Here is a 25,862-nt window from a genome sequence, read left to right on the forward strand (position 1 = left end):
GAAGGTGCATTCCAGTGTCTTTTGTTAAACATTTCAGTACATTGATTGACATATTGAGGTCATCTGAGGAATATTGGTTTGGAAGGATTTTTTGGGGGGCGTTCCCAAGTAATCTGAAAAAAAAAAATAGAAGAAAAAAATCGTTAAAAATACATGGAATGTTTCTAGATATTCGTTTCACCGCAAAAGTGATGTTGAGGGTATCATAACTCAACACATATCAACTTGCATTTGGATTTCAGGGGCCCTTTGACATTTACCAAAGCCGTGCTAGCTGAATATTAATGTAATATTAATGACCCATTTCAACTTTTTTAGTTCTCACGTAAAATCATGGGGTGCGACACTTTGTTACTTTTGTGATGCACGGTCACAAATTATACATGGCGCACAAACGCTCTGTAATCTAGAGATGTAGCACGCTGCTTCAATTAGTACTTTGTTGATATACACTGTTAGAAAAAAATCAACAAGGTTGTTTAAAATTTTAAACAACCACAAGTTAACCGGTGAATCGCTCAACTGTTGTTTAAAAATTAAACAACACGTAGTTGTTTAAACTTTTAACCCTTTGTTGTTTAAAAATTCTAAACAACTGTTGTTTAAAAGAAATTTAAACAACTGGGTTGTTTAAAAAAGTTGTTTAAAAATTTAAACAACTGTTGTTTAAAAGTCATTTTATACAACTGGGTTGTTTAAAAAAAGTTGTTTAAAAGTCTAAACAACTGTTGTTTAAATGTAATTTTATACAACTGAGTTGTTTAAAAAAAGTTGTTTAAAACACTAAACAACTGTTGTTTAAAAGTCATTTTATACAACCGGGTTGTTTAAAAGTAATTTTATACAACTGGGTTGTTTAAAGCAAATATTAAATATTCATGTTTAGAATTTAAACACTTCTTAATCCCATATTACTGTACAACTCACTTGTATATAAGCACAATAGCACAAATGTTTATTTTTTGGCCGATTATATATTTCAGCACATTTTCACTGTCTATATCACTGACAGCATATCATTAGAAAACCTTCAATCGGTCAATCTGTCCATCGATGTGCAAACATATTACAAATAACAAATTGAGCCAATCAAGAATTGTCTCATCCATTTTCAGAATATATACAGAGTAACAATTCTTCTTTTACAGTTAACCTTTGATAAGTCGAAGTTCTCGAGAACCGAGAAAAATGTGTTGACTTGCGCGGATTTAGTAAAAATATGCAGTTTGACTGCAGAGGAAAAATCACGAGCTTTTGTTATGCTTGAGTTAAGTGATTTTCCAGCTGAATTGACCTCGACTCATTTAAAGCTTAGTGTATTGTCAAATGTACATTTTGATTCCACTTACATACAAATGGGGCGCTTAACGCCGTAAAAATCACATTTCACAATATTTCAACTAAACTGCAATGGCAAATTGAATTTGAAACATGCAATAATTAAAGAATTAATCATTATGCATAACATGGATGTGTTCAGCTTGAGATTATCTATACCTGTGCCACATTGAATATTTTGTTGCTTCATTTCTCATATTGTGTGGGTGCATGGGGACCATCAGTTGCCCTCAGATGGGTCCAAAAGGGCTAACTGAATGAACAGTACACAGAGAATGTAATTTTTCAGAATGCTTTTACAGTCCAATGCACACCTTACAGACACATTATCCAGTTTTATAGTGATCATACCCTGACAAGACAAGATAAATCCTGAATGAGTCTTATTTCCTGGAATAATTATCTGATTTTCTTAGAACCACTGACTTTGTTCTTGAAGTGTTTGTCACTATTACATGCGCTTGGAAATCTCATAAGCGAAGCTTAAGGGAATGGCCCTCTAAGGATTTGCTTTTCTGTCCCAATATTGTACTTTGTTGCCCCACTAAGAAAATATTACTGAAGGTATTGCACTACACAGCTTCTCTATTAACTAGATCATTTTTAACAATGTTCAATTTGATGTAACAACATTTTGAATCATTTCAGTCGCAATGCTTTTGGGGAACATCTGCAATAGTAAGTCAGGGGTTATTAGATTATATTTCCTTGACAGTACAATGATGACTGTAAATATACTGCAGATGGAGAAACCATTCACATTAAGAAATAAGTTTTATCTCTTGTGAAAATTCTACTCCATACCTATATTCAGCATATCTGAACAGACCAAATAACATATACAGTACATTGTAATTATAATGAAACTTACTCCTGTTTACTAGTGTAATTTGAGAAGTCATACCTGCTACCAACACATACAGTTTTTTTTTTTTTTTCATAACTGGGATGTGCCAAGTACAGCACATCTGTCCAGCAAAGATCATCTCTGTCACTCCTGTGATAGAGATGGCAATAATGAAGATTACTCTATATACAATGAAATAAATTCATAATGGAAATATACATTCTACGAAACAGTTCATCTTGAATTTTATGAAGGCCACATTCAGTACAGAGTGTGACCTCCATGATGCTCAACAGATATGAGGTTTTAATTTCACAATTGCTATATTTCTGAAAATTGACTGTCATGCTTCAGTATAAACCTGTGAAGATCTTTCCCAATATTTCATTAAGTCACTACTATGCAAAATACCCTTTTTAATTCATTTCTAACCTATCTTTACCACAAGTTTTCAAGGGCCAACATTACCCACTAATAGAACAATCTTCTCATGACCTTTGATCTTTCCATGTGACATGTATCCATTACTTATTGAGTTATAAACAAATAAAACATAGATACCAAACCTTTGCTTTGACGAATGACCTAAAAGTCAACTTTGTCAATTAAACTTCTGATGACCATGAAAATCTCATTCTACGCATCTAATCTTCCTGATTTGAAGAGTTCAGGTATGTCCTGATCTCTCTCACAGAATTGGACGTCACTTTACCAGGCGTTTTGTACACAACTGTCTCCAAGAACTGCCAGGCAGCAAAATATTGAGCCTGGTACTCTACATCTAGGACATAATGCACTTTGAATGCACAGTCCACAGCCTTTGTCAAAGTTGGAAACAAGAATCCCTGTCTCTCTACAATAGGGAGTTTTCGCAAGCACAACGCGGCCGGGAGTTAAGCGTGTCGTGTGCGAAATTTGCTTCTGCACATGATCAAATCCGAGGAACGTCCCGTCCGGGGGAAAACGAGTACGGTACTTGGCCAAAATAGCGTTCGGTCCCGATGCTGGGCAGGAGTGAGCCAGCCAGTCAGCCAACCAATCAGCGATCTTGTCCCCATGCCTCCGTCCTGTACAGGAAAGCGAAACTGCATAGATATGTGGATGGGAGTCAGAGTACGGGGACTGTCACAAGTGATCGCTTCCTCGTATTCTCGGTCTTCGCGTCGTGTAGCGAAAACTTCCTAATGACAAAGGTTTGCAGTGGCTTCTTCCAGGATCCTCCCATCAGCAAGATGAAGGGCTGTGGTCTCTGCTTCCTGTCAATTTGTCCAATGTAGAAAGCCAGGTCTGTGCCCTCCTGTAAAATGAAATGGAAGTGGAAAAGAAACATGCATATACATCTCGATAAAATCTTGAAATAATCTACGCAGAAGTGTTGGGTTGAGGCATTGGTATAATGAAGTCCATCAGAACAGATATATTTCCCACACCTCTCCAATGTTCAAGGTAGAGTTCATAATAAAGTGCCTGGCCAAATTCTGCAACATTTCATTTGCAAACATATACCCTAAATTGGGTATTTTATGTAGTATATAACATCCATGTATTACATTTTCTATTCTTGCAAGGGCTAACCATGACCTGGCTGAATGAATTTTCAACTGTGTGGCCTATGGGAACTTCTGAAAGGCAATTAATTTTATTGCTGGCAAGCCCAGGCAAAAAGTATTATCAAACAAAAACTACTTCTGAATTGCATTTCATTATTTTGGGTAAGTTACTCTTTCCAATACTAGTAGTATAACAATTTTGTCCACTTACATTGTAGGAACATTAAGGAGTATGCGAGGTCTTTTTTCTTTTTGGTATGGGGGGGGGGGGGACACCCTGTATCACATTGGATGTATATGAGTGGTATGTAATATATTTCCAGCATCTTGCTGAATATAATGATACCATAGGTCAAGTGCTATATTTATTGATGAATGGAATATTCCTTGTTGGCGACATTTGGGACCAATTTTGCTTTTCATGCGAATTTTTTCCCCTTTTTATCAAAATGAAAAGGACATAATTGGACAAGTGTGTGTTTGAGCAGTCAAACACAAAATAAAATAAATATGTATGTTGACTATGTAATATAAGATTTTTTTTTCATTAAAAAAAATTATTGTGATTCACAGCATACATTAGCAACATAGTAAATTTGCATAAATATGTAGAATCCATAGACTAAACTAACAAATGAAACAGCATAAACTGGGAATTTCTGTAACTATGGGCCACAGCTTGATGATTTTTATATTTTGTATTGCAATGTCAAAGTCCATCTCATCATTTCAATAAGAGGGCAATACATCACTTGTTTTAGAAGATTAGCCTCCAAACAGTTAGGTACTTACAGGTTGAAAGTCGTAGAATAACTCCAACGACTCCTGAAAGGAGCACTTGCCCCACACCCTCGCAGTCCAGCCTCGGCAAACTAGCGGCAGCATGCTGAATGCAAGCGTCTCTTTTTCCTCTGTGGAGCAAAATGTATGACACAGGGGGAGTATTTTGAATGATAAGTACAAATATACCCTTTAAAAATATTAACACAATCAAGGCTGATAAAGAGAAATGCTGACAAGTATCAGCTCATATTCAGATGCTAGCTTATGTACTTATATTGTACTTGATTGCAACCAGGATTACTAACTGTGAGGAGGGGGCTGTTTTAAAGTTGTTTGGAGGGTATTGTAGAAAATACTACACATTTTGAATGAGGGACTGATTCTGGCAACGGCATTTACTACCAAGACGGGCAAGTAATTGTGGATGAGTAGAGCCAAACTTGTAAGGCCAAGCATTAGAATTATAATGCTGTAATAATCATTATGCTATTCTACAAAGCAGCAATCAGAGTTACCATGAACTTGGATGAAAGAAAGTTGAATGGTGTTGACAGCCAGTGCCTTAATAAGAATAATCTTGCACTACTGTTAAGTGCTTAACAAAGACTATTTCAATATGAATGACATTTGGGCTTTTGCAGGAGGTTCATGTCATATTCTGGCATTGCATAAAGCAAGATCAGTTAATACGCATATATCTTAATTAGATTAGCAAGAGCAAGGGATGTTCAAGGTCCAGTGATTTTTATTCCAAGTAGTAGGAAAAAGAAAGCAAAAACTTTAATAGTTCATAAAAGACTTCTCTGTTAATGTTATCCTATAATGACAAAAGCTTGATTATCATGTGAGTTGATCAGGCAGTGGAGAAGAAAAGGGGAATGGTAGATGAAGGAGGCAAGGACAAACCGTCCAGAAGTTTCAGACGAGTGTACATGAACTGTGTGGCCGTGGGGTGCTATAATGTGAGAGAGGGGCAGGAGACAGCCTCTCCCAAATAATTGTCCAAGCTGTAGTTACAGTCATTAAAGCTGCACTACCGCATGTGATACAAGGAGCGAAAGAAGCTTGTATGAGCACAATTAAAGATGTTCTGAATCCACATGTCATCTCGAGGATTCAGTTCCAGCAGGACGAGGTCCAACATGAGCTAAGGAGGGACAATCTCTGCCTGACTGGCCTGCCAGAGGGGGCTGAGGAGACAGAGGAAGAGCTTACTGAGGGCGAGTCAAATGTTGCCAAGGAAGTTGGCTTAGACATTTGGAAAGAGGACATCTCATCTTCGTGATCTTGTCCTCATCTTGGGGAAAAGGCAAGAAGGAAAGAGCAGGCAGATCAAAGTCCACTTTATTGCAAACAAAAGGAACAAACTGTATTCTGGGCATTCTAGTCTGAAAGGAAAAGAGAACATGAAAAGTGTGTACATCAATGAAGATCTAAAGGCATGCTATGTGTCACTCGATCAGTGCATGATAAATGCCAAGGAAGCTCATGATGTCGAATCGGCAACAAAACCAAATACGGGAACATGACATGCAAGTTGAATGATGGACAAAGCCGAGTCATCAAGAGCCCGGATGATCTCTTTGATATTGGCTTTGAAATTACAGATCCACTTCAGTTTTTGCAGGTTTTTGCGAAAGTCTTAGAAATTAATTAACATGCATTGAATGAATTTCTCGGTCTAACAATTTTTTTTTTTATAGTCATGTACATACTGTAAGTATTTTGTTAATGCTGTTAATAAATTCACCTCAACTTAAACGCAAAAAAGGAAAGGGTGGTACTGGGGCTGTAGATTAGAATCTCTACACAGAGCAATACTGTACCTTGGGAAAGGCCATCGGTGTCACCCGTGTGACGAATAAGCAGCGTTTGCTACGATGGACATCTTGATTCCCCATACTAGAGTACTTTGTCAGCATACATGGCCATGCTGCAAACATCCTGTCTTCAGCCATGATCTCCTGGCTGAAGTCTTGCTTGATCTGTACAAATTAGGGAACAAGATTGCATTTGTAATCATATTAAGGGTGGCCCAGAAAGAATGCTATTTAAACCAAATGGAAAAAAATATAATACTCAAGTTAATAACAAAAACATAAATGACGGAGTGAATTATGCATGATCATTAGCTTCTGCAAAAATGTTCATTCTATAAACATTTTTCTCACAAGTTTGTGTGAATTTGCACAATGTGCTTCGTTTGGCATGGAAATCTTGACAGTGAGAAGAAAGCTCCTTTAACTTTGCATAGAAACTTATTCGAAAGTGACAAAAGTGCCAAAAATTGGTCCCAAACCACCTACCTATACGAAACAAATAGAACTCTACTAAGGTACCAGTATATTATTACTACAGGCATTAAGTTTACGTGTGGTGCATAGACTATATTGTGCGTTAAAAACACCACAATCTGTTTTCTGTCTTTATCTTCATTTTCTATAGGGGTTCTAGGCCTTTTTTTCTACTGGAAGCTTACGTAGACCTTAATTCATCGAGCATCATTGATGGCAATGATGCTCAGTAAAGAATGAATTGCTCCAGCAAAAGTAGAACTTAACTTGCACTTTAGTATTGGATTTTAGGGGGTTCGTTATGTTTACAGCAGATTTTGGTTGTACGGTTGGACCTACTACTCATCGACCGCCCAATGTTTATTTGCTTGATAAGAATATTTAACACTGAAATTCATGCAAAAAACTTGACCTGCGTGATTGAGAAAATCCAGAGCTAGGCTATCAAATGCCTTTGTTCCCTTTTCGATTCGAAGTTTCAGTGCAAAAATATCGCCGTCGAACTTGCGTGGCCTCGTTTCAGCTCCCCGCAGTAACGCTCCTTATTGAGATCGACCGCTGTTTTTGCATTGACAATGCACGCAAACCGAGCTGTATTGAATACCGTATTGTACGAAGCTTTTTAGAAACTTCCATAGACATTACATTACGATTCGGTGAAAATATTCATTCGAAATTTTGTCCTTCATTAAAACCATTAACTTTGTTAATGAACGGTGAATTTTCGCATTTTCCCACACCATCCTCATCGACAGTCAAAGCCAATCCATTTTTATGTGCTTTGCGTGCAGTGAAGTGCGTACTAACCCTAAGCGTTCAGTGCGCCAATTAATACACGGTCGGCTTATTACAAGAGGGTAGTCGATGTAGTAGGGCTATCATACAGCCGACCATAAGTTCTAAATTATGAGGTATAGGAAATGATCGAGACAGGTCATTGTGTAATTAAACTTAGCTAGCACTAGCAGTCTAAAATATAGGCCCTAGCCCTTGACTAGACTAGGCCCTAGCATTGCCTAGCTAGGCCCTAACCGTCACGTTAGACCCTATGCCTAACTAACTTGTTAGATTTCTACATCATCGAACTCGGACACTGCGCCTATATTGTGCGTTATGTGATACGGTGCCTGTAATCACATAGTCTTACTGTTACAACTTAGATTAGAAACGAATAGGCTACTGTACTGTGTCACAACTATGGGAATATTCCGTACGCTGATTTAGATGATTAGTTTTTGTAAAAGAAATTCGTATTTTATGTGAAGTTTTGAAAATGTATGTAAGGATTGAATTATGCAAGTGTTTATACAAGCACGAGTTGGTTGAAAAACATAATGTACGTACCGGTACAGACGACCTTAAACTTAACGTGCCAGTTTGCATAGATCTAACGTTACATGCATGAAGGCGAGGCGTAGCGCAGCCCGGCCAAGAACCCAAAGCGTGAGCCGTGACTAGCTTCATACATCATGCAAATTACAGATGGGCATGAAGCGATGTAACTATATCAGTTAAATAAATAAATACCTTGGAATGACTGGCAAAGTTCTTCTATAGCTAGACCCCATTTGCTGAGAATGTTCGTGACTCCATATAGCTGCATTGCAGTCATCGTCACCGCCGTCCATCATGATGAATAGCCGCGGTCCATACGTACATAAACGTGTGACGTACGTACGTGTGTGTGTGTGAGGCGCGGTGGCCGCCCGACCGGCGGCGATCGGATGAAACGAAGGATACACATGCAAGCCCGCTGATTGGTTCATGACTATCACATGACTTTTGCCCATCAATTTCTAAACAACGATGTTTAATTGTTTGGACAATCATTCCGAATTGTTTTTAAACAACCGCTGTTTAAGGCAATCAAGCTCCAATTTTCTATATTTAAACAACATTGTTTAGAATTTTAAACAACAATATTTTAAACAACGAAATTTTACACAGCGTTCTAACAGTGTAGGAATTATATGAATATATAACGTAGAAAAATACCTGTAAACAACTTATGCTTAGAATATGCATGCCACCAACAATGTATGTATACATGTGTAATGTATGTGCATATACAATGATAATACAGGAACCAATAAATGAAATCAAATCAAATCAAATAATATGGGGAAATTCTAGAAATTGCTACTACAATCTTCAAAGAGACTTCAAAGTGTTTAATATTCATATAAACTTTTTTTTAATCTAGGCACTATTACAATCACCTTCACCGTTATAATTGCAGTGATATAAAACACATCATTATGCTATATAACATTCAAGGAGACTTCAACGTTTTTAGTCCGATAGTATTCATGGGAATTTTTCTTTTAAATCTAACCACTATCCCCTTCACCGTTATAATTGCAGTGATATGTAAAACACATCATAACTAATCAAACTGTCGTTTACAGCAAGAGGTTGCTCCTCTCCCATCTCCTTCTCACAATATATTCCCGACATTGTAATGAGATAAAACATTCATGAATCATAATCCAATGCAACCAATGCAATCATAATGATTTCATATAGTCCTTGGGGACGCGACGTAAAAAAAACCACAAATAAATAAATAAATTTAAAAATGGCCTTCTTCCACATCAGTATCAACCATCTCACAGCGCTAAATTGGCAACAACTCGTTTGAGGTCTTGAAGTTCGTCGCGAGAGAGGAAACAGCTGACCATGACGCGCTTTCCAGTAAACTCCACCCGGCCGTGGATTAGCCGCCAGTTGTCGAAGATCAGCATGCGGCCTGGCCGCAGCTTGGTCTGCACCTCGTTGTTGGAAGAGTTAATAATGCGGCCCAGGGCCCGGTAGGCAGCGTAGAAGCGCTCAGCGTCCTCATACGACAGGTAATTGAGTGGGAGGCGGTCGTGGGGATTAAATCTATTGGAAAAAGCGTCATAGTTTTTCAATTTCAATTTTATTTTCGTATGTCTCTATAGAAAAAAAAACAGAGAATAAAACAAAATATGATAATACATACAAATGTCCAGCTTGGATAAAGGTCGATGTATCAGTTTCAATCAGGGTAAAAGAAAGCTATAGAGAAATACGATGGAACCTTTATACTAATTAAAGCAAAGCTTGTTGAGTGTAGGTCCCAACAAAAACCTAGTGTGAAGAACAAGATGAGGAGCACGGGTACAACTAAAGACCAAACTAAAAATAAAAAATGAAAAAATACCATTAATACTCGCGGGGTACAGAATATTCTTCTCAAAACACGATAAAAGGAAAACAAGTAACCACATGTGACACACTAATTAACAGTTGCTCTGATAGCAGTTCTGACAGAGGAGTGATAATGTAAATGTGAATGCGACATGGCTTCAACAATTACGCCTTCCACTGAAAATGCTCGGGAAGTGTCGGAAAATGAAAGACATGTATCAACAATTCCTGTACTTGATATGCCAGCCAGCTGCAATGCCGCAGGAAAAAAGAAAGGAGAAACTATGACGGTATGTGACGCGACCAAAGGTCTTATACTCTCTTGAAAAAATCGAGTGAAAATATTCACTCTTAAACGAGTAAATACAAAAAAGAGTGAATTTAGAGTGAACTTGGAGTGAATTTTGAGGGAAAATGTTCATTTTCACTCATTTTGGAGTGACCTCAGGGATCACTCGGAGTGATCAGATCCGGGGTGATCCGGCATGTATATGTGACTGGGGCTTTTGCAGAAGATGTTGGTCGTTATTATACCGTGTGTATCAAAAAAGGTAATCCAACTTTGGAATGCTACTATTATTTTCATGATATTGTCAGCTACTAGTATGTATGGAGAGCGCAGTGTTGGTTGTTAGGAAAAGAGAACTCTTCCTCTTTTTATTGATACATATTACTGTTGACAAATGAAATGCACGACTGAGTACATTAACTTTTTCGACAACAATGACAAACTGTACTTTTTTCAGAATTTGAGTGTTATCGTGAAGAAATACTGAACAGATGATATATGTCAATGAAAGTGGCCAAATTAAAGGGGCATTCCAGACGATTTTAATAATTTCACATCATGAAGTAAATAAATCAACAGCGCCATGAATAAATTTGTGTGATCCTTTGAGCAGAAAAATCAATACTCTGAAAAAACCCAGAAGTTACACTGATGATGACATAGAGCCTCACATATTTCAGAAAAGTAGCAATGCAATTTATTACAATACTACGAGTTTAACAAGTTCACCTGTGTAGAATCTATGCATGCTTTCTTTTGTTCTGCTTCCTTGAGCCCCTACTCATGCATTCTTATGGTGAGGCTGCCATGTCATCATCCTTGTTCATTGCAATTTGTTATAAATTTTCAAAACATTCCCATTCCTCATCCCAATCACTGTAAATTCTGAAACTCTGTACTCAGTTTAACTAATTTACATATTTGTTCATAATTATGTAAAAGTCTGAAAATCATGCGGAGACCTCCTTAAACAGTCCAGTCTGCATGACTGCCGGTTTGTGTTTGTATAGGGTTTCTTTTAACCTTTTATGGTCCATAACCTTCAACATGACCATGTTGTCGACAACGTGGTCGCTCCTATAAAACACTAAATCCATTGTCCATTTTTTCTCTTCATACGCAAGGCATGGTTTGTTGCTGAGAGCTATGTACTGAATATGAACAGAAAAAATGAACTATGTATAGGTTGGCCTTTGTGGGAGTGACCAAGTTATCAGACAGATGGCCATGTGGTTATGGACCCCAAAATGCGTAAATAAACCCTAAACACAAAGCCTGAACACAAGCCTTCACTCTTACAAGCTGGCCTACCTATTTGGCCACTTTCATTGACAAATCTCATCCATTATTCTCAGATTCCAACTTTCATAGATCGACCACTATGTTCTATATGTCTGCAGTATTCTTTCATGCCACCTAGCTGGATATCATTGTATTATTTCATTTGTAATATTAATCATTTTGTTATATTTGTATTTTTTCGAGAAATATGAAAATAAATTGAAATTGACATTGAAAAATTGAGCGAGACGTTATTTTGTTCCTTCACATGACATTCAAATTTGGAAGACACAAAAAGTGCAATTTGTCATTGTCGTCATACGCTTAGTCATGCATGACATTTGTGATGCGCTCCGTCGGAATGAGTCAAAAGTCGCAAAAAATGAAATCGTAGTTATGCCTATATGTGAATTCTACAGACTCTAAGCTTTACACTGATATGTAATACAACTCATTTCGACATCCCTATAGATCATTAAAACGAATATCAACTATGTTCATGACGTCAGTCCATTTTCTAAATAACGGAGAAAATCGTTCTCAAAGTTCAGGCTATGTTCAAGCTCACAACCTGTTTCTTTCACGGGACGAAACAATAAAACAGTCCCGCTTAGCGACGGCGTTTACGCTCCATCGCACGTACTACCGTATAAGGCGATAGCTTGGGTATGTAAGATAATTAACCAATCGCAGGACAGGTCTATCATTAACAAATCTGACCAATACGGCAGCCCGAATGTAAACTTCGGCGCGTTTGTGTCCGTGCCGTTGCCGCCGCATGAATGAGTCGGTACGCGTTGCGTGTCGGCTGCGTTGTGGTTTGCCGCAAGTTTTTAACTCACAAACAATAGGAAACAGTAGAAAGAAAAAAAGGCACGCAATGCGTCTTATGAGAAGCGTCTTTTAGCGAGGGCGTTGATCGCTTCCATTCTCCTCCCATGTTGTTGTCAATGGAAACTAAAGAGGATGCGTTTAGCAACTACCAATACCTAAATATAGAGCCTGAGAACCTATTGTAAGCGGGCACGCAATGCGTCTTACGAAAAGCGTCTTTTAGCGAGGGCGTTCATCGCTTCCATTCTCCTCCCATGTTGTTGTCAATGGAAACTAAAGAGGATGCGTTTAGCAACTACCAATACCTAAATATAGAGCCTGAGAACCTATTGTAAGCGGGCACGCAATGCGTCTTACGAAAAGCGTCTTTTAGCGAGGGCGTTCATCGCTTCCATTCTCCTCCCATGTTGTTGTCAATGGAAACTAAAGAGGATGCGTTTAATAGCAAGTACCAATACCTAAATAGAACCTGAGAACCTATTGTAGGCGGGGTTCAAAAGACAGCATCGGTAGAAAAAGTCAATGACGTTAATTAACGATAGTCGTCTTTTGAGATCGTGTTCTTTGCGTGTACTAAAAACCCTCAAATTACGCACATGGTCGTAATGTTGCAGAGCATCAAAGACTGCTTTCGCGTCTGTTCTGCTGCAGCTGTATACAGCCGTAACATTCTGAATTCCCGCCATATTAGGCACATTTCCTTTATAGGCGTTGCGTGCACAGTAATCATCGCTTATCACGCTTGCCAATGCTGCACATATTATACGTATATCAGAAGCAAAGGTTGATGTAGGCTTGACAGCTTCACGTTGGGTTTACAATGATTGTATCATAAATATACTTCTTATTCTCAGTCACTTCTGTAATACCATAGCATATAAAAAAACATTAACTTGTAGCTTAAGCTGATTTTTTTTTTTACATCACTTTTGCAGTTGGAGTTTGGAGTATAGATAATAATACTGACAAATATTCGGAATTAATACTTAGGCCTTCTTCACTTCGTTTTATATTCACAAACCTTATTAGAAAAAATGATTGCTTGATTTCTTTCGGGTAAAGGAACCACCGGAAAGGAACCGCATTTAATTTTCTTGTTAACGAACCTAAGCTAATAGCGAACCATGTTTCCTTGTGTGATTAACGAACCTTCAGAATAATCCATTGTATTAACCCCCCCCCCCCTCCCCCAAGGATAAAAAAAAAAAACATTTCAATGTCATGCGTTGTCAATAGTGATAAAAGGCCCGTTTTTATTTCGTAGTGTGTCTCAGTACTCCTGTGCTTACTTTTAAGGATGTGCCTCTCTTATATAGTGATTGCGATTGATGTTCAACTATTTCTTTCAGGCTTGAACAGGAAGAAGCTAAAATTCAGGCAAGGAGACGAGTTTTCTTCCATGAGATACAATCATTAAGACATACATCTATTCCCGAAAGTTGTGTGATTGCTTATGTGCTGAAGAATTGTGTCCATTACATGAATCAGGCACTATACAAAACAGTTGAAATCAACTGAAAGTCGAACTTCGTTTTTTTTTTCATTTCCATTTAAAGCGGGGATAGACTAGAATTTAGTTTGTCTATACTGGCAGGAGACATTACATTTTTCCAGTACATGCTCCGCATTTGAACAGTCGCCATATTTTCGTGGTCAGAATCAGATAATGGACAAATGATATATTATGAAAATGAAAATACAAAACAACGAACACGCCATATGTACAAACATTATGAACTTCAATGAATTAAACTTACTTGTGATATTCTGCATAAAAAACAAGCACGCCGATCGAATAATTCAATAGAATTAATAGAACACACAGCGATGTCATGCATGGCAGATCAAATTAAGTTCAGTTGGTGAGAAGCTAAATGAAGTTAAAAAGTTGACTTCTTTTCGTTTCTCTTTCAATTCATGAAGACAGAATTACATTGTATATCTAATGAAGAGGATTGTCTCTGTTGCGAACGATCGCCATATATAGCACTGTTAGTCTTCTGCGCAAATCCGAATCCCTAAATACTTTAATTTTTGCTTGATAATGTAATAACCCTGCTTATAACTTTATAAAGGACTCGCAAATTCAAAGTTTCAAAACGTATACTAAAGCATTATATTGTACACTGTGTATTTTTATTAAAAAAAAACAAAAACATTTTGAATGCGTTGTGTGTTAGCATGTTAATAGCATCAATCTGCCTTTTATTTTCCGTACGTAAAGCGCAAAGAAACGTAACGAAACGTTACCAAATACAGTGAAATGCATTGTACGGCGTGGCACTATCATTAGAAGTAAATCCCATTCCTTTTTATTTTATTTGCTTGAAGCAGTCGTCAAACCATTGTCGCAGCGACATCACTTAGGAATTAGAATGTATGAAGATAATCGTTACTCATTTATTCTGCGCTACTGACATAGCATTTACATTTTCCAACTTTTATTGACATGCAGTATTATGTTACTGTATGGTTACGATTACGAATGTTGGTTATGAATTCAAAAGACTGGTTTATTAATTGAACTATAAAGGTAATAGCTGTTTTGAAAGTAGTTCGATGCAAGTTCAAAACGCAATCGAAGTCATCGTCATAGGGGGAACTGATAGCTCTAGAAAACTTGTTTAGGCTAGTAAAGATTGCCGTACGCAATCTTTGTAGAAAGTTTTGACCTAGGCCATCTTTCGAGTATTTTGAGAAATTATATAAAGAACTATTTGTTTTGATTACGTCAAGAATTAGTTTGAACTATGAGAATAAAAAGGCACGGTTACCCAAACAATGTCGTGGTTCGATTAGACATGATGGGTAAAGTGAATTCATGACTTGACTAATCCTTACTGAATTGATGATCACTTCTGTAAACCATCAGTTATGTCTTGTAGATGATACCTCTGTAATCGTAGTCAAAATTCTTTTGAGGCGATCACGTTTGATAATCAAAGTAAGAGATTACAATCGGCCGTGCGGATGTATATGATTGCCATATTTACATGTCTGATTTCTGTAAACTATGTTATATTTAAATTTAAGTTCCCTTCCCTCCTTGATAAAAGTTGTGTTGGGTTTTCGCTATAGGCATTTATTAGGAAACGCTGTAAAAACGACAACAAATGCCTACTATACGGGTCTAGGAACAGTACCCCCTGAAAAACCACCCTGCGGATAACTACCACCCGGATAATTACCCCCCAGGACAATTCCCCCCTAGGGCAACTACCCCCCGGACAACTACCCTCCAAGGGCAATTACCCTCCAGGGTAATTACCCCCTGGGACAACTACCCCCAGGACAACTACCCTCCTAGGGCAATCACCCCCAGGGCAATTCCCCCTTAGGAAATCTACCCCCTGGATAACTACCCCTCGGATAACTACTCCTGGATAACTACCCCCGCGGATAACTACCCCCTGGATAATTACCCCCCGGAAAACTACCCCCTGGATAGCTACCCCCTGGAAAGCTACCCCCTGGGTAACTACCCCCAGGAGAACTACCCCCTGGGTAACTACCCCCAGGATAACTACCCCCCGGATAACTACCCCTCGGATAACTACCCCCGGATAATTACCCCCGGATTATTACCCCCCGGATAATTACCCCCCCCCCCCCGGATAATTATCCCCCGGATAATTACCCTCCGGATAACTACCCCCCCCCCCCCCGATAATTACCACCAGGATAATTATCCCCAGATTAATTACCCCCTCCTCCGATAACTAGACCCCAGATAACTTCCACCCGATAACTACCCCCTCCGATAACTCCCCATGGATGATTACCCCGGATAAGTAGGCCTACAACTTCCCCTCCCCTATAACTATCAAGAGGAAAATTACCCCCAGGACAGTGCACCACGTCAATTACTCCCTGGGTAACTACCTCCCGGGTCACTGCCCCCACCCCCACCCCGACTCTTACTTTTAATAAAAAGGATATCATTACTACAGAAAACGAAGTTCTTTGTATTATTTGCCAGGAATCACGGAGATGCCATACTGAGACATCATCTTATGAAAACAACATCTTAAGGATTTACGATTTGTATCGTTTGCATTTAGGACGATTTATGTACAAGCTTAATTTCTCCCTCTGTATTCTAGTAGAGCGGTTAAGCCCTCAAAATCACGAGAATTGTGCAAAATTTGACTAAAGTATGAAACTTTCACCAGTGTTAGTACATACCATAAGATTCATTTCAAGATCGGGAGGTAAGTCTGATTTGACCTCTGATGACCTCCAGCGGTCAATGAACTTTAAATATCAGAATATTGATGTTTGGAGGCATTTGTGAATGACAGGCTTAGATCTTGGTTACGCTGCACTAAATATGCATTTGTACTACAAATCTTCTGATTCCACAGGGCATTGACAGGTTTCTACCTTTGACCTCTGATGACCTTTAGAGGTCAATGACCTTAAAATACCATAATATTGATCTGTGATGTTATTAGTTAATGATAAACATGGTTAAGATGTGCAAAACAAGCATATCTGTTTTGCAATGAAACTGTCTTCATATTCCAAAGAGCAAAGACAGGTTTCTAACTCTGACCTCTGGTGACCTTTTAGAGGTCAATGACCTCAAAATATCATAATATTGATCTGTAGTGTCATTAGTTAATGATAAACACGGTTAAGATGTACAAAACAAGCATATACCTGTTTTACAAGAAATTGTCTTCATTATTCCAAAAAGCACAGATAAGGCTCTACCTCTGACCTCTGGTGACCTTTAGAGGATGTACAAAACAAACACAATTGTAGCCCAGATGGCTACTAGCACGTGTTTATAATAAAGAATAAAATATAATAGAATAGAATAGAATAGGATAGAGAGTAAAGGAAAACAACACTGCAGTCCTTTTCCTAGCCCTTTTTACACTTGTGTTTCTTAACCCGGACTTTCTCTGACCCAGGACTATCGTTAGTCCCGTATCAATTGTTTCAGCTTTTTACACTGGCCAATCAGTCCCGTACTATCTCTTGTCCGGGGCTAAGGAGAAAACTGACCTTTTTACACTCGTATTTCTTAGCCCCGGACTTTCCAAACCACATTAATATTCATGATTACGCTGTGCACTGTACACGTACACGCACGCACCGGCAGCACTTGATTACCTCGTTTCTGATTGGTCAGTGGGGGTCGGACTTCGTCTCCGTTGCTTAGCCCCGGATTATTTTTTCGTTCTGTTTACACTCACTTGCTTGGCACCGCAATTGCGGTGCTAACCCTGCTATTTTGCAGGGCCAGATAGTACGGGATTATCGGTGGGGCTAGCCCACTTTGGCAAAAACGAGTGTAAACAGTGGGCTAAGGATAGTCCCGTACAAGCGGTGGGGCTAAGCCCCCCCCCCCCCCCCTTAGCCCCACCTTTGGTACGGGACTAAGCAAAAATTTACAAGTGTAAAAAGCCCTTATGAAACCGTTTATGTTCCTTCCAGCTATTTCCTTTCTTTTGTGTGTGTGTGTCAAAACCACCTCTTCCAAGAAAAGTCTATGGTCATAGGAATTTATGAGTTTGATGTTGGCTACTTTCCCCGCTAGTGGTCAGCACTCTCCATCCCCAAAGCCCCGCGCCAAATTACGGGGAATGACGTGATGACTTGTTTTTGCCCTCTGATCCCCAAACATAAATGACCCTCTGAGCTGGAAGGTGGCCCTCCTGCCAGAATTTATCCCTCTATTTTAGCATTTATTGTTTAGTGGAGTGGGTCAAACAGGAACTCCAAAGACAAATTCAGGGATAATGACCCAGAACAACGATGACGTTGGTTGCCATAAGGACACTAATATTCATTTGGTTTATCATTTTGATATCCAAGAAACAATAAAGTCTTTACCAGTGGTTACAGAGAACAAGTGAATGAAGAAACTAAAAGACAGTGGGCGAGTTAATCAGAAATTGAGATGAATCATAGAAAATTGAGTTTTCACAGAAACGAATAGGAGGAGCAAATTGAACATTTGACCGGTAAGAAATTAATTTCCAGTGAACGCCACACCCCAATGTAAGATTGAGCCAATGAAATGCTTTAGGGAAAGGAAGTTTGTTAGTAAATTAGTTATAAAAAAACATGTCTCAGCCGAGAAATCAGTTAGAGTGGCAAGCACAGTGGGAGCGGCTTCACACTATGTAGTGAAGCAAAGGCTGCAGAGTATTTTGGAATTTTGAGGAACTTTGAGAATAGTTGGAGACCACAGAGATAAAGTCAGGAGTTCCCCTTTCTTGGTACATCATGCCCCCCCCCCCCCTCCAAGTCAACCAACTAATCTTTATCGACGCCGAATGCACCATCGACCTACGCTGTGAATGTGATGAGGATCTGACTGTCATGACTGAACCGGCGAGCAGCAGGACATTAGGAAAAACTAGGAGTCACGATAGCACAAAACTTTGGTTTACGCCAATTTGGAGTGCAATTACAAACTCCAAATAGTCAACTGGTGTCATCGGAGATGTTGAAGCGCCCTGTCAGACTGATACAAAGTGGAGAGTGATGGTGACGAAGAGAATAGGCCTACTGACAGCGTGACGGCAGACCGCTCAACGGACGGCCCATGCAGTCACACTGACGAGATCGACAATGACATGCAGACGAGGACCTCATTCGTCGACCGAGAGTAATCATTTAAGAGGAATGACTTTAATTTACGTTTGAAGATATTTCAAGAGATGTAGTAGTCTGACATGTTAAGGGGCAAATCATTCTACTCTTTGCAGTCTTGTGAACATCCGCTTGTATATTTAGCGAAAACTGTTCGAGTACGTGGACAGTGATAAGTAGGCCCCTATAAGTCACTCTGTCGAGTAAATTATATATGAACCAAATGGCTTCTTTTGAACATGTATTGTGTTGAAAAGTTCTTGGTAATTCTTTTCCAGGCAAAATGTGTACATGAAAATTCCGATGTTAAAATGCATGTGATGGGAAATGTAAACAGTATGTGCGAATGCCTCTATTATGTTTCCTGCTATACTTGTTTGTTAGTGGGGAAAAGAAAAGAAAAGAGAAGTCTCGCTCTACCACGACTACATACTACAATGCCTACGGATATCTTTGTTTCACATTGTTAGTGGGGAAAAGAAAAGAAAAGAGAAGTCTCGCTTCATGAGAGATGTTCAGATCCCGCTCGACACCACAACGTCTACGGATGTCTAGGCTGAAGGTGGGTTTGAATGTCTTATAGGGCCGATAGAGCACTAACAGTAAGTGCAGATTAATTGGCACGCTAAAATGCATGTGATGGGAAATGTAAACAGTATGTGCGAATACCTCTATTATGTTTCCTGCTAAACTTGTTTGTTAGTGGGGAAAAGAAAAGAAAAGAGAAGTCTCGCTCTACCACGACTACATACTACAATGCCTACGGATATCTTTGTTTCACATTGTTAGTGGGGAAAAGAAAAGACAAGAGAAGTCTCGCTTCATGAGAGATGTTCAGATCCCGCTCGACACCACAACGTCTACGGATGTCTAGGCTGAAGGTGGGTTTGAATGTCTTATAGGGCCGATAGAGCACTAACAGTAAGTGCAGATTAATTGGCACGCTAAAATGCATGTGATGGGAAATGTAAACAGTATGTGCGAATACCTCTATTATGTTTCTTGCTAAACTTGTTTGTTAGTGGGGAAAAGAAAAGAAAAGAGAAGTCTCGCTCTACCACGACTACATACTACAATGCCTACGGATATCTTTGTTTCACATTGTTAGTGGGGAAAAGAAAAGACAAGAGAAGTCTCGCTTCATGAGAGATGTTCAGATCCCGCTCGACACCACAACGTCTACGGATGTCTAGGCTGAAGGTGGGTTTGAGTGTCTTATAGGGCCGATAGAGCACTAACAGTAAGTGCAGATTAATTGGCACGCTAAAATGCATGTGATGGGAAATGTAAACAGTATGTGCGAATACCTCTATTATGTTTCCTGCTATTGAAAACTTGTTTGTTAGTGGGGAAAAGAAAAGAAAAGAGAAGTCTCGCTCTACCACGACTACATACTACAATGCCTACGGATATCTTTGTTTCACATTGTTAGTGGGGAAAAGAAAAGAAAAGAGAAGTCTCGCTTCATGGGAGATGTTCAGATCCCGCTCGACACCACAACGTCTACGGATGTCTAGGCTGAAGGTGGGTTTGAATGTCTTATAGGGCCGATAGAGCACTAACAGTAAGTGCAGATTAATTGGCACGCTATCTTTTGAAGAGAAACAATACTTTGTTTCACACAAAATGAAAAAGCAGAAAAAACAACTGATAATCATCCGCTCATGTAAAAGCAAGCAGAAGTTTTTCAAAACATTTCAAGAGGCATATTTGTGAGTTACAGTCTGTTAAACATGCCAATATACTCTGAAAAACAAATTGAAGGCCACCTTCAATAGGCCACCTGCAATACAGCCTCGCATTTTCGGAACAGGAACTGATTCCACGTAAAATACATAAACATGTATTTTGATTTTTCCATGCATTTTTCCCATATCATTACACACAATCATTACACACGTATACTTGATATGGTGTTCAGCTCACTGTGTGCAGACTGAGCACGACCTGATAATTCAGAACCTCTGCCTGAGAAAGGAGTGTAGAATATCCCGCGATTCAAAAAGAACCTTTCTTATCAGCTCGTGCATCCTGTACTCTATGTGCAATGCACTCATCATAGAGACAAAAGCTTGCCTTCACCCAAACTGTTTAGATATTGCCATTGGAAGACTCTGATGATCGCATACAGTGGCTGTGGACCTATAAGAACGCTGGTCTGACTACAGGATGTCTATCCAGTTTAGTCGTGGAGGAGATCTGTGTGCCGATCGCGTGCTTCACTGAAGACGCAGATGCTGCCCTGTCTTAAAAGAGATCGAGGGTATAGATCTAGACCAATTTCAGCAGGTTACACTGAATCACCACTTGCTGGCAGAGAGTCTTAACCGGATCATGCAGGTGATATTACCCGCTGCCAGCGTACCCTGATTCACACATATGATGCAAACCGGATGGCGGCATATTGGAAACAACCAATATTTGGGCATGGGGGCACAACTCTTGGCCAGGCCCAAGTGTTAAGGAGTATCGAGCATAAAGAAGACAATTAGAGTAAATAGTAGTTCCACTCCTATTTGGAATTGAGGTTCCTAAACAGGTCATTGAAAAAATGCCCAAAATTGCCTGACGTAATGACCCAAACTTAATTGGATGACAATAGCAAGTTGCAAGACACAGGGTTGCTTCATGTGGAATGCATGTTATGCCTCACAGTATGTCGCCTTCCAAATGGTCCATGACGTCACTGTATGCTCCTGGACCATGAGTCATTCACCGGAACCATACAGCCCACGAGCTTGACACTGACCAACACAGGCCCGCCAGCTGGAAACTAGGTAGCATTGCCCATGAGCTTGACACTTAGGCAAACCAGGCCCATACGAATCCGACACATGGAGGGGGGGGGGGGGGGGGGGGAGGGGGAGGTCCACAAGACCTACACTGAATAGATTAAGCTTTCTGATGTAATACATATATTAATCTCGTGGGCTTTGTTTTCCTCGAGTGTCGAGCTCGCGGACCGCACAGCTTGTGGGCCTATTATATTTGATGCCGAGCTCATTGACCTTGTTTATCTAGTGTTTAGGTCACGGGATGTATGACTCGTGGGCTGCGTAACTCATGGGCTGTACGAGTCGGGTTGTTTGACTCGTGACGTACATCGCTGATGAGGTGGGCCTGTTGTTTTCTGGTTAGCATCTGTCACCCTTTCATCCAGTTCAAGGGACTTTGCCATATGCCTGTTCACAAACTATTAAGCATCAACCCAAAATATGGTACTCCTCTCCCCACCTTCCATGTTTAAGCGTACAAATTTTGTCCAGTGCAAATTGGATAATGTTGCATATAATTTCATGCAAGCTATAGTCTGCATAACTTACCCAAACAAATATTATATTTGAGGTCACTGCCATCACTGAAGACACGTAAGCTTCATTTCTGAAATAATTGACCGCTCACATTCCTCAGACCTGTTACTATGAACCAATGCTTTAAAGTGGAATGTGCATACATACTTTGATTATAACGTCAAGGCGTGATTTGTACATGATTAAACATTTAGGATTAAACCAATGAAGCCAAACATCAATATTTGCAATCCTACACAAATTTTTAGTGATATTCTAAAAGTCTGACCTCACATTGTCCTTAGAGGTCAAAGTTGGATATACTCAGGGTAATGACCAATGTTCTGTGGAATGAGAAGACACTTCTTATACAATGGAGTATATGCTAATAGCATAATGCATGATTGCACACCAGGTAAACAGTTAACCATTGAATATACATCAAATATCAATATTTTGATATTTTGAGGTCATTGACCTGTCACAGTCCTCAGAAAGGCAGAGACGCGTAAATAATTTCCCTTGATCTGAGGAATAGGAAAAAGATTCAGTTGTAACACAAATTAATTTTTAGGACAGCGTTATGTTTATCATCAACCAATTGCACCAAATATCAACATTCTGATAATTTGAGGTCAATAATTGACCTCTGGAGGTCATTAGAGGTCAAAGGTAGAAACCTGTCAAGGATCTATGGAACATGAAGACAATTCCAATGTAACAAAAATGAGTTTTTAGTACATCATTACCATATTCAACATTAATCAATGACGCAAAATGTCATTTTCTATCAAATTTTGAGGTCATTGACCTCTGGAGGTCATCAGAGGTCAAAGGTAGAAACCTGTCAGGGTTCTATGGAACATGAAGACAATTTCACTGTAACGAAAATGAGTTTTAGTACATCATTACCATATTTAACATTAATCAATGACGCAAAATATCAATTTTTATCAAATTTTGAGGTCATTGACCTTTGGAGGTCATCAGAGGTCAATTCAGACTTACCTCCCGATCTTAAAATGAATCTCGTAACATGTACTAACACTGGTGAAAGTTTCATGCTTTAGTCAAATTTTGCACAATTTTTCGGCTTATCTGCTCTACTATTCTGACTCTATGTTCATAAAACACGAAGCTGTCCCTTCATATCCTACCCGGTAATCCAGTAAATGTCAATGCCTTTCACCAAAACTATTTTCGCTAAATCTGTATTTTCTTTTACTGTTCCGAAATTTCGGATTTCTCTTGATAGTATAGTATAAAAGAAGTTTTAAAGGGTATGTACAGTTCTGGTCGAGGTGAGAATTTTGCTTTTAACGTTTTGCGAGATATTCAGAAAGCACTCTATGAGATGTCAAAGATCATGCAATTCTAAGGGGTATCAAAAGTTTATTTGATGAAAATCGGTTTTGAAATGGCTGAGATATCCAAAAACAAGGTGAAACAAAGAGATCCTAATAAAGGTGGGGCATGTCGCCTTTTATTATTATCACTTTTTTTGGATATCAGCCATTTGAACACCAATTTTCATCAAATAAACGTTGAATCCTTTTAAAAATTACATGCTCTTTCATATTTCATGAGATGTTTCTCACTATCTCACCGAAGAATGTTCAAAACATGAATCCCCACCTCAACCAGTACTGTACAGTCCCTTTAAGTTTGAATGCCTTTACCATTGAATTAAAGACATTTTGAAGAAATGTTACACTTCAGAATGAGTTATACTTTTTGCAATATTTTTTTAGCCACAATGGTTTACAACAACTCCATGTAACACTTCTTTATTTTGAGGAGCTTATATCTCATGCCTCACGTGCCCTGGTTTTGACCCATCATCTTCCTCTTCCCTCTCGCTTTTCTCTGTCCACCGTGAAGGTAGTCTATTCCTGTCATTCATTACTCACCTTTCCTCTTTCTCTCATTACAAGGGATTTATCTCGTGTGTGTTCATGTGCAATGCACTCCCGTTAAAACGAAATGCTCAGGACCGGCAGTTTTTTGTTTTTGTTTTTGTTTTTTTCGTTTTAACGAAATTTCATTATAACCGAACAAATATAATATGCAATGTATAAGGAAAAGAAGGAAACCACGCATAAAAAATTTTGTTTGTTGAATCCTCATACGCTGGAAAGCTATGTGAGATGGGAGAATACCTTTTTAATTTCGTTTAAATATTACATTTTAAAAAGAGCATAAAGTTGTTTGTGTTGTCACACATGTGGAGAAAATGACGGTGTAGGATTTGGTTACAGTTCGCTATTCCAAAAGTTCTTTTCTTACTATAAAAGTACGTTACTCCGAAGGCTCCTTATTCCGAAGTTTTGCCATTCCCGGGATTCCGATGGTTTGTTTATCTGAAGGTTCGCATTTCTGAAGAATCATTATTCCGAAAGTTCATGATTTAGATCAAAATAATATATTGTTCATTTTCCGAAGGTTCGTTGATCTGAAAATGAAATGAGGTTCGTCATTTTGAAGGTTTATAAATCAAAAAGTGAGAAAGGTTCACTATTCAGAAAGTCCTTTGTTCCGAAGGCTTTTTCATCCGAAAATGAAATAAGGTTCGTTATTCCGAAGAAATTTTGTTAATGAAAAAAAAAATGAGAAAGGTTAGTTATTTCGAAGATTTATTTATCTTAAGACGATTATAAGGATTGCAGTTCTTAAGTTTTGTTAGTGTACTCTCCTTTTTTCACCATGCATTAACGATATTTTTGTAATGTTCCGATTAACGAACGTTTTGAATTCCTATCATGTTCGGACTAACGAACCGTATAAGAATGAGAATAACGACCATATTTTATTATCGGATTAACGAACCTTTGTTATGGAATAACGCCAAAATGTGCTTAATATTTCATTTCCGAACTATTACGGACATTTAGTTGTATCAGAATCTGTGTTTTGTATTAAAGGACTTCGGAACAATGAAACTAACCTTATCTGAATTCAGATTATTGTATTACAATAATGCAAGTTCCCCTCGGAAACTGTGCGTGATACACGGAGTGAACATTCAATGATGCGTTCGCTCATGCAGAGACGCTTTAAAAATGCTTGTTCCGCTACGCATTTTCGAATGCGATCCGCATTTCGTTAAAACGGAGCACATTTCCTTTATTTTTCTTTGTCAGTGGTGCTCAGAAAATACTTCGTGATAACGAAAATTTTGTTATAACCGTCTTCGTTATAAGCGAATTGTGTACCATAGACTTTAATGGCGATAATTTGGGGACCAGAAGTTTTGCTTCGTTATAACGAAATTTCGTTATAACCGTGTTCGTTGTAATGGGAGTGCACTGTATCTTTATTTGTGTTCTTCGTCTCTGTCTTAATTTTCTCTCTTTGCATTGTTTCATCAATTTTGTAACTATTTTACTGTTATACCGTTAACGCTCATTTCAGAATTGCCCTACTGCATCATTGGGCATTAACAACTAGTATATCAAGAATGTGGGAAGAGATTGTCACCTCCTTGGTATGATCACCGCAGAGCATTACCTCCCTTGACAATTACTCCTTATTAAAATTAGGCTCCAAACAGTCACCCCTCTTACAATAACTCTCCCC

The 25,862-nt window shown here is 38.8% G+C and overlaps 1 protein-coding gene across 1 annotated transcript in view; it reads right to left on the reverse strand.

Annotated features, from left to right (window-relative positions):
- Positions 1 to 9,421: 9,421 nt before the first annotated feature.
- Positions 9,422 to 25,862, reverse strand: part of LOC139734996 (trimethyllysine dioxygenase, mitochondrial-like) — a 35,367-nt gene continuing 18,926 nt past the window's right edge. The window contains exon 7 of the mRNA XM_071645770.1: positions 9,422 to 9,695. Coding sequence (XP_071501871.1) covers positions 9,422 to 9,695 — 274 coding nt within the window. The remainder of the gene's footprint in view (positions 9,696 to 25,862) is intronic.

Source organism: Diadema antillarum, unplaced genomic scaffold (assembly GCF_040938485.1).
Source record: "Diadema antillarum isolate AM-2024a unplaced genomic scaffold, OU_Dant_1.0 seq00000561_RagTag, whole genome shotgun sequence".
Classification (NCBI taxonomy): Eukaryota; Metazoa; Echinodermata; class Echinoidea; order Diadematoida; family Diadematidae; genus Diadema; species Diadema antillarum.